Source organism: Eutrigla gurnardus, assembly GCF_963514095.1.
Source record: "Eutrigla gurnardus genome assembly, contig: SCAFFOLD_160, whole genome shotgun sequence".
NCBI lineage: Eukaryota > Metazoa > Chordata > Actinopteri > Perciformes > Triglidae > Eutrigla > Eutrigla gurnardus.
Genome location: NW_028155438.1, coordinates 3,084 through 13,469, shown reverse-complemented (window position 1 = coordinate 13,469; position 10,386 = coordinate 3,084). Strand labels below are relative to the sequence as shown.

Here is a 10,386-nt window from a genome sequence, read left to right as displayed (position 1 = left end):
AGGTGTATATTATTTTGCTTAATTCCTTCTTAGCAGGAGAGACAAGTGGAGAGGAGTTGAAAAGACAGGGACAGTCAGAGGATGAGAGCGAACAAAGAGACAAGGATGGAGGTAGAAATACTGAAGGCACAGAGACAGGAAACGAAAAAGAGAGAGCAGATCATCAACAGCAGATAGACACAGAAAAGGAGGCTGAGGTAAAGAGCAAAGGAGACAAAGGAGACACACACACACACACACACACACACACACACAGTGTCAGTTACAAATACACATTTCCTTATGGACCCACCCTCTTAAACTTTGCTTACGTTCGGACCTCCGCAATTATGACCTCAGTATTTCTAAAATCCTGGGTACGGCCCTGTTCACCAGCAGCAGACATGTGGTCAAACACAGTAGATCTCCACTGACTCCGGGTCGGGCTCCGTATCAAAGCTGTTTACAAGCAGCAGAGACTTGAATGGCATTTCGGTTAACCACAACAGGAACAAGTCAAATGTCCCATCCAGCAGCTTTGTGAAACCTTCTCAACCACACGAGGAAAACAGTTAGTGGCACCAAAGTTTATTAATAGGAGCGACTTCACAGATAAAATACAAACAACAAAAAGGTTAGTTATTATCTTTAAACCCTGACCACTAGAATACACTTATGGAAGAAAACAATGCTCTAAATCTGAGTAGCTGTGGTTGCATGCGTCCCATTTTAACTTAAACATATACATATTAAAAGAGAAGCCAGACGTGTGAGGCGTTCAGGGACCAGTTCCATGGCAGCTGGACTTCACTGGTTGGACTGGTCTACCTCAGTGACGAGTAGACGACCTCTGGCTCTGGTGGAAACTCTGGACACAAGATGAGAAACAAATCCTCCAAATGTAAAAAGAAGTTCCATTTCTGATGCTATGATCTATATGTTATAACCAAGAAGACACTAGCAAGCTAACAGTCGTATTACCTTTGAAGATCACGTGATAGCAAGGTAGCAAGTTAGCAAGTTAGCATTGCACCGGGAGAGGTTTCTCCTCTTTGAGGACGTTTAACTGCTGATGAACCAAACCTGAGCCTGATTGGGTTCCAGGTAGAACACCATGGCAACAAGGACCGCCTTCTTTCCTCCTCTGTTGCCGTTGCTGCAGTTGTATTTGGTTCAAACATCACTGATTGTTTTGTTGCAGCTCAGTGAGTCTTCCATTACAAATCCATGCTAGTTTGTTGTTCACGTAGGCACCGAGTTCACCTGGTATCAAACTTGTATCTGGACTCTGCTGTGTTTTATTCTTACATTGTCATTTTTCAGCAACAACTCAAGGTGAATTCTGTCGTATCTTATGGTCGTGTTTATGGCTAAAGACCCGACGTCACTGGAGGTTATTTATATGAAAACAGGAAACTGGGCGACCGCAACACTACTCACTTCGATTAAAACAGCTTGGCCTCCCTTCACCACTTTCTGTGAAGCAGACCAGACTCTGGCTGGAAGCCAACGCGCTTCAGATTCACAGTAACCATGAGGAAGTCGCTGCTGGTTGTTGCATGCAGAAATGTTAAAACAAGAATCAAGTGCATTGCTATTCTGCTTTGTATTTAAACATCTAACTGGAGCAGGAAATGTGGATTAATCCACCGCTGAAAGTAGTCCCCCAACAGAGTGACTTTGTCCTGCTGCTTGTTTGAGTAAATCTCAGGTTGTTTCAGCAGATGTTTGGACTGTTGGTCCACGACGGAGACGAAGAAGAGCAGACGTACCTCCACTCCTGTTGGACCTGACGTCTTTGAAGGTGATTGGTCCATAGCAGACGTCCTCCGGCCGCCTCACTGCGGCGTAGACTTCAGCCGGATCTCTGTCTGGAAAACACACGCAGACTACATGACTGCAGGTAGTACAACTGATACTACAGAGTACTAGTACTAAGGATGAGTGACGCTCCTGCTACAGTCGTTAACACGTATGTTCTTGTAGTTTTAGAAAAGGACATCATGAAATATTGATCCATTGCCCCTCGTGGGATTAATAAAGTTGTTCGAATTGAATTGCATCCCAGTTACCTCTGCTCCCTCTGATTGGCCGTTGGAGGTTACGGGATATTTTGACATCACTGTATGTGATGTCATCCATGATGTCATCATTTGGAACTTCTACTCCAGCAGCTGAAACCGAAACGGAACAGAAGTTTGAATCAGGTTTTATCGTTATCGACACTTCACTGTCTAAACGTCACCTGCAGAGGAAGGTCATGTGATACGATCCAAAGCTCCGGAGCACACTGAATGGACCTCATGCTGGTCATTTTGAAAGGTAACACTCTAAAGGCGAGTCCACACCAGACCGAAAATCGGCTTCTTTGAGAGAGTCGGCGTCCGTGACATGAGTCTGCTTGGTGTGGTCGCTCGAATCGGCCCACGTCGGCGTTCATTTCAGCCGATTCAAATGTGTAATCCGCCAAGCGAGTCGGTCACTCTTTTACCATTCTGATTGGTGGAGGCTAGCAGCTTGACTAGCGAATCAGTGAAGCCCGGAAGTGACGATGGTAAACATACCAGATAACCAGTGGAATCGAAGAAGGTGGTCTAGAGAGGACCGCCTACTTCCGGTTTTCGTGTTTTTTGGCTCACAATACAGATTAGCGCCGCCTGTTGTTTTGGAGACATTACATCTCGCACAAGCGCGGAACGTATGGCGTCGGCTGTAGTTCCGTAGGTGTGAACCGCCCATGTCGTTGTTCGAGTCGGCCATATTAAGTAGCCAGGCTTCATTTACCGACGCGAGTCGGGCAGTCGGTCCGGTGTGGACTCGCCTTTAGTCTAACCTGTACGGTTCCTCTGCATGCATGTTCTCCCCAGAACGACCAGCAGGACCAGCAGGACCAGAACCCCGGGACAGGCAGTAGACCACAACACAGTATGAATAGGATCGGAACCAGTATGAATAGGATCGGAACCAGGTTTAGGAGTGGGTGTCATGGTGGGCTTCCCTGAAATGAACCCAAGAATAATTAGAACAAATGAGTTTGGTTTGGATGCAGTTGAAGTTGAAGACTTAATGACCTTTGACCTGCTCACCTGTGACCGTGACCCAGCTGGGCGGAGACTCTCCGTCACCGACGGTACACGTGTAGAGGCCCTCGTCAGACCTGGACACATGCTGGATGGTCATGTGACCTGTAGGCTCAGTCCCGATGAGGGAGCCATCCTTGTAGAAACCAGCTGGGAGGTCGGAGGTCGTCTTTGTCCTGCAGGACAGAGTGACCTCATGTCCCTCCATCACAGGGAGGACTGGACTCTGCAGGATCACCGGTCCATCTCAACACAGACACAGAAGTCCAGTTGACAACGAGACCTTTACTCTGGCGGGACGACTTTTATTTTGGATTGTGTGATCTTACCAGTGACGGTGATGTTGATGGTGTTACTGGTTTCTCCGTCTCCAGACTCACACCAGTAAACTGCACTGTCCACTGGGAGAATGTAGCTGAGGGTGCAGGAAGAACCAGCAGGTTTCCCCCAGGGATCTCCACACTGAGTCCTGGTTTCGTCTTCCCCTGTCCTCCTAAGAATCCGTCCAGCTGGACCCCCGTCGTCCTCACAGCTCAGAGAGAAGGAAGTCCAGCTGAAGAACTGGAGGCTGCTGGGACTCGTAGTCAGACGAACTGGAAGAGTAAGTCAGAGTTTTATTTGAATTAATTGAATTTCACAGAGCTTACCAAGTCATCTCCTGGGTCTGTGGTCCCCCAGAGGACTAGATAGTAGACCACATTAGTCCAGAGACCAGACCAGACTATGTGGAGGAACCAGAGACTGTCTGTGGTCCCCCAGAGGTCTAGATAGTAGCCCACATTAGTCCAGAGACCAGACCAGACTATGTGGAGGAACCAGAGACTGTCTGTGGTCCCCCAGTGGTCTAGATAGTAGCTCACATTAGTCCAGAGACCAGACCAGACTATGTGGAGAACCAGAAACTGTCTGTGGTCCCCCAGAGGTCTAGATAGTAGCTCACATGAGTCCAGAGACCAGACCAGACTATGTGGAGGAACCAGAGACTGTCTGTGGTCCCCCAGAGGTCTAGATAGTAGCCCACATTAGTCCAGAGACCAGACCAGACTATGTGGAGGAACCAGAGACTGTCTGTGGTCCCCCAGTGGTCTAGATAGTAGCTCACATTAGTCCAGAGACCAGACCAGACTATGTGGAGAACCAGAAACTGTCTGTGGTCCCCCAGAGGTCTAGATAGTAGCTCACATGAGTCCAGAGACCAGACCAGACTATGTGGAGGAACCAGAGACTGTCTGTGGTCCCCCAGAGGTCTAGATAGTAGCCCACATGAGTCCAGAGACCAGACCAGACCATGTGGAGGAACCAGAGACTGTCTGTGGTCCAAACAACAAGGTCTCTGCTGTATTTATGTCTAGATGACCTTATATGGAGTGTTGATGGAGCAGCTACAATGTTAGCGTAGCTTAGCACCATCAACCAGACTCCATTCAGAAAACCAGTGTTTTAACAGTAGTTATCTTGTGGTCTTGCAGACAGACCTAACAAAGCATTCAGACTTTAGACTTTTATTACAAGAAAATAACACGAAACACAAATCGGACAATTTATGTTTCATCAACTGTGTTGTTTAAAAAACATTAAAATGAAGACAATAAGCTTGGACACGGGCCCAAAATAACAAAATCCACTAATGTGAAATGTAATGAATTTGATTGTTGGCTCTTAACTTAAACTCACATAAATAACATTTAATGTACAAACTGTTGAAATAACACAATGGATGAATAAACATTTGATTCCATCTTTAGTGTGGAGTGACTCACCTCCGTCTGTCCGGCAGCTGAGCAGCAAGACCAGCACTGAAGACAAACGGACTCATGTTGGTTTGATCAGAAAGAAAAACAGACAAAAGTAAATATCTCCCGACCTCAAATTAAACTTTGTTGGATCTTAAATGTAGAATTAATGTGGTTTTAGATTTAAGACAACAAAACCACCTTAACGTCAACGATATGAGGGTGTTAACGATGGAAAAGAGTCTATTCTGTTACATCCTGGGATATTTTATTCATTCAATTTAGACTTTTATAAATTGATTTTTTATTGTTATTTTTTCTTTTAATAATTCTATTCAGGCTCTACTCAAGCTGTTGCATATTAATTATTTATTTCATCCGCAGCACAACTAGTTTTTGAGATCACAGAATCCTGATCTAAATAATGACTTCTCAGAATATTGAGTTAGTGTCGTATTTTGAGAAAGTTTCTCTCTTTTTTTTCTGGCGGTAGTGGGCTTCCATACATCTTTCTACAAATTGTGATAACAATTTACAATCTGTTTATTCGTATTGATTTCGTAATCAATTTTTCTAAAGATATTTTTTTGACCGACTCTTAAACATGAATTGCAAACGTTTCAAGTGATAAAATCATATTGTTTGATAACAAGTGATAAAATCATATTGTTTGATAAGTGATAAAATCATATTGTTTGATAAGTGATAAAATCATATTGTTTGATAAGTGATAAAATCATATTGTTTCTTGTATTTCAGTGTTGACCGATCAGAGCTGATCAACAAGGTCTTACATGGTAATCTATAGATTACATGTGGATCGTACTTACAGAGCAGTGATGTCCGTGTCATCATCACAGGAGGTCTGGTTCAACCCTCGTCCTTCCTGCTAATATCAAGAAACCGCTTTGCTTCCTGAATGGCTTGTCAGATAATCGGATGGCACGGTCGTACGTCGGGTGTTAACCAGATGCAGGAAGTGACCGCGCAGCAGGGACTGCAAACGCTCTTTCTCTTGGCGAAGAAGATCACCCGTACCCCACATCGGCACCATCAGAGTGTGTGTGTGTGTGTGTGTGTGCAGCTCCAATGCGCCCCCTCAGGCCAAACGACGGGGCTGCATCCTGATGCTCTTATTTGACCCGGAAATGCAGATTTTTTGGGGTTATTTCTGTTCCGAGGAGACGCCCTCCAGAAGTCCCCCCCCCCCCCTCACTGGATATCAGTTATTGATCGGGCACCCTGCAGCTGATCGGATTGATCGGATTGATTGGATTGTTTGGACGTTTCGGGCGAAGTCGTTGTTTCGAATAATTTTAGTCCGTTTCTGAAACTGAACCAGACACTGAAGGTCATAAACACCCGGTCGCCTGCTCTAATTCTGATTGGTTCACCCGTGGGGGGCGGAGTCAGAAAGACACCTTTTATCAGGGCCCAAGCGCCGACAACGTCGGGCTGCGAAGCCCTATTGTTATTCTAGTGTTTATTATTCTTAGACAGGTTCGACCTGCGTTTTGGGGGCCTGAGCATTAAAAAAAAAATAAACCAAATTTGGTGTGTCCATGCGGCCTGGTGAAAAATTTGAGATTTTGGCGGTTTTGCATTCGGTCACGAAAAAGTTGCTCGCTAGCACCACCTAGCGTGTCTGTTCGCCAGCCCCGTGGCACCGTAACTCTGATTGACATGAAATTTTGCACAGATGTGAAGACAAGTCTCTTCTACAAAAGATCCTCTTGGAGTACCAAAGTCCGCCTGCCCAAATGTTCCGCCATCTTGGATTTTATGAAAAACAGGAAGTTGTTCATTCCTCGAACACCGTTGATCCGATTTGGACGGAATTTGGTACGCATACTTTTTAGACCTAGCTGGGTGATGGTCCAAAAAGGTTTTGAAAATATGCATTAGATCAGAAGATATCTGCCAATGAACATTAGAGGGTTGGGCCACCAAAACTCAATTAGCATAACTCCACAATCTTTGGCCCAATAATTAATAATAAACTTGAAAGCTATGTTGCCATAGCGTCAAAGAACATACTTGTCAAGTTTCATCAAAATCTAAGAATCTGGGGCGCTTACAGAAAATTCCAAAAACTCCCATTTTTGGCCGTTTTTGGTCATTCACAGGGGTCGTACTAAATCAAACTTGTACTATACCGTTGATCCGATTGATACCAAAATTGGATATGTGGTTGGAAAGGCCTTAAGGACAAAAAGTTACTCAAATATGCTCCAAAAGTTTAGGGGCGTGGCCACGGCAACGCCATGATTGCGCTACTATTTTCAACCTTCGCCATTGGCATTAAAGCTGTTATAACTTCACTGTTTCTTCTCCGATCTGCTCCAAAATATTCATGCTTGTTAAGAGTCACGTCCTGAACACAACTGCACTGCAATTTTAACTCACAGGTAGAGCGCCACCTAATGGCGACATGAAATGTGACCGATTTTAGGCCCTTTTTCTGAGCAACAGCCCCCCCTCTAGGTAGGGCGTACACGCATGAAATATTTTTTATAGCCCAAGTGGAGATGTACAAAAAAGCCTCTTGGACCTACCGCCTAAAGTTATCATAAAGTGGGTAAAAAAATGTTTTTAGCCAAGTGTGTAAATCAGCCAGGTTTTCACTCAATCTTCACTCAGAGAGCATAGAGGGGAGAGACACAGGCGCACAGCGACCACCAGATGGAGGCAGAGATCTATCAGTGACACATAGAGAACTGTGAATCTCACATGCAGCTTACAATCTGCCTCACACCAGATCAACAGCCATGCCACTTTTAATTCCTTTTTTAACTAATTCCTCTCATTTCAGCCTGGACACAAAGAGGAGGAGAGATGGCACACATCTCCACATGCACCACACACAGCTGTCAGTTGAACTCTGCCATAAACATTATAACTTCAGTGTTTGTTCTCTGATCTGCTCCAAACTTTGCACACTTGATTAGAGTTCCTTCCTGAACACATCTGCACTGTGATATTCACTCACAGTCAGAGCGCCACCTACTGGCAACTGGAAATGTCATAGATTTTGTGACTTTTTCCAAGTAAAAGCCACACCTGATTTTTTTTTTAACTAATTCCTCTCATTTCAGCTTGCAAGGAGGACACAGGGGGTTGCAGTTTTAATTATCAATTATAATCTCTCTCCAATGGTAACATTTAAAGAAAGATAGGAATTAGCCTAAACTGATGTCCGAGTTTGAACACAGACACGCGGTGATCCCGCCTCCTCCGTGAACTGACGCCTAGCTCGACCAATGAGAAAGCCCCAGTGTTTTGTCCCTCTGTTCTGTAGTTTCTGTCAGCCGTGTTTGGCGTTGTTGGTTTCCTGTTTTATTTTGTAGTCTCTTACCATGATGTTTGCTTTACTTCCTGTCTTCATCTTTTCCTGTGATCTGTTTGGGTCCTGAACTCAACGCCCCCCCAAAAGGCTCGAACCCTGAACCCTCAGGGACTTAATCCGACCCCCACGCTTCTTTTACTGATGAATGTTCTGTCGTGAGCTCCAGTAATAATCCAGAAAATACATCAAACATTCATTCAAACTCAAGTTTTTTCCTTCAGAAGTCAGAGGGAATCAAAAATCTGAATTCTGACTTTAGAAGACTTGAACTGGGAACTTGCTGCAGGACTGAGGTCATGTGGACGACTCTGCTGCCACCTGGTGGTTTGAAACCAATCCTGCGACTCAACCCGGTTTACTGGAAATGAGCGTTCAATAGGCGAATTCGACTTGATGTAGCCGCCTGCAGCGCGCTACCTAACGTGATGTATTGTGGGTTGAAAGCGATGCATGATGGCTAGAATTGTTTTTTTGTTTTTTTAGAAACTTTATTAAGTCATTATGATGCAATACAATTCAATACACCAACAGAACATCGCCAGGGGGTTTCAATACAGACAATGCAGAGACAAGCTTTCATACAAAAACATTATAAAGTGTACATAAATTCAAAGTCTTTATAGCTTTCATGTTGATGGATTTTTTAATAGACTTGATGTATTGTGTTCAAAAATAAGAAAAAGTGTTTTTTGATTAGTGTAACGACATTTATGAATGTGCCATTTGGCTAATTGTATAATAAGATTGATGATATAGTAATGTTTTTCTTTAGAAGATGGATTGTCAGTTAAGCCAAACAATACATGTTCAAAGCACAGGGAAAAAAGAGGTTCAATCGAAAAACAAATCAGGTTACAAATATCTTCCCATAATTTAGTTGAGAGAGGCCAAGACCAAAATAAATGAAAAATATCTTCAGGGTGTCCTACACAGAAAGAGCAGTTTAAATCTATATCTTTTTTAAATCGTTGTAAAAAAAACTTTTGATGGGTAAATTCTGTGAATTATTTTAAAAGATACTTCTTTTACCTTATTATTAACTATATATCTAGCAGGTAAATTCCAGATTTTTTTCCAATTAAGGTTATTAACAAAGTTATTCCAATAAGCTATTACATATGGAGTTGATACGACTTCTTTCTGAAATAAAGAGCGTATATTACGGTCACTATTGCGTGTCGAGGAGAAACAAATTTGGCCTATATCTAATTCGGTTGGATCAAAGGGCAAAAGTGTTGGGTTTTGTACTAATGTACTTCTAAATAACATAATCGCTCCAGAAGGGATCGCATTTATGACAATATTAAATTCACTAATAGGAACAGGGATTCTGTATTTTAGGATAAATTCTTGATATGAAAATAATGATCCGTTTGAGTTAAACAACTGATGAACCAAAAGTATGTTGTGCATAAACCAATGGGGGTAAAATAAAGATTTGTTTCTATATATAATGTCTCTATTATTCCATATGTAGTATCTATGTGGGGAAAAATTATGTTTATAGATTAATGACCAGGAGAGAAGCATCTGTTTGTGGAAGTTGGATAGTTTTAAGGGGATTTTTACAATATTGTAATTACAAAATAAAAGGAAATTTAAGCCTCCTAATTTAGAGAAAATAAAGTTTGGTATGAAATTCCAAATTGAAGAGGGGTTCTTGAGGAATTGTTTTAGCCAATTAATTTTAAATGTATTATTCAAAGTGTGAAAATATAAGAAGTTAAGACCTCCCTTATCATAAGAATTCATTATTACTGATTTTTTTATGTAATGGTTTTTGTTTCGCCATACAAAGTTAAATAGCATCTTGTCAATGTTTTTTGAGATCTTTTTATTAACATCAAGAGATAAAGCAACATATGTAAGACGGGATAATCCCTCAGCTTTGGTCAGCAAAATTCTGCCTCTCAATGACAAATCTCTCTGCAGCCATTGATTTAATTTTTTCTGGGTTTTATCAATAATTAAATTAAAATTTAGATCGCATCTGGCTTCCTTATCCTTAGTAATGACAATACCTAAGTAAGTAATAGAGTCTTTTACAGGTATATTACTTATGGAAGGGATATTACAGGATTTAAGAGCAAGCAATTCACATTTCTTTACATTCAAGCAAAGTCCGGAAGCAATAGAGAAAGTACTTATCAAATCAATGGCTAAAGGTATCTGAGAGCTATCTTTTAAGAATAAGGTTGTATCATCAGCCAGTTGGCTGATGATAACTTCGTTCCCCGCCATAGAGATA

The 10,386-nt window shown here is 42.5% G+C and overlaps 1 protein-coding gene across 2 annotated transcripts; it reads right to left on the bottom strand.

Moving 5' to 3' along the window:
- Window positions 1-533: 533 nt before the first annotated feature.
- LOC311010233 (uncharacterized protein) lies at window positions 534-5,695 on the bottom strand. Of its 2 annotated transcripts, XM_084040777.1 has the most exons (8): window positions 5,623-5,695; window positions 4,820-4,855; window positions 3,389-3,652; window positions 3,066-3,305; window positions 2,813-2,977; window positions 2,052-2,153; window positions 1,752-1,850; window positions 534-847 (listed from the first exon to the last, which is right to left on the bottom strand). In XM_084040777.1, exons 1-8 carry the CDS (start codon window positions 5,645-5,647, stop codon window positions 804-806), a joined length of 975 nt encoding a protein of 324 aa, XP_083896903.1. In that variant the 5' UTR covers window positions 5,648-5,695; the 3' UTR covers window positions 534-803. The 2 variants fall into 2 exon arrangements, with proteins under 2 accessions (XP_083896903.1, XP_083896902.1); XM_084040776.1 differs by lacking the exon at window positions 534-847 and having other exon boundaries at window positions 1,660-1,850.
- Window positions 5,696-10,386: the final 4,691 nt, after the last annotated feature.

Coding starts and splice junctions, on each gene's coding strand:
- LOC311010233 (XM_084040776.1), bottom strand. CDS start 5,647: ATGATGACACGGACATCACTGCTCT. Junction 2,978..3,065: donor CAGCTGGGTCACGGTCACAG/GTGAGCAGGTCA, acceptor GGTTCATTTCAG/GGAAGCCCACCATGACACCC. Junction 2,154..2,812: donor CATGCAGAGGAACCGTACAG/GTTAGACTAAAG, acceptor TTTCGGTTTCAG/CTGCTGGAGTAGAAGTTCCA.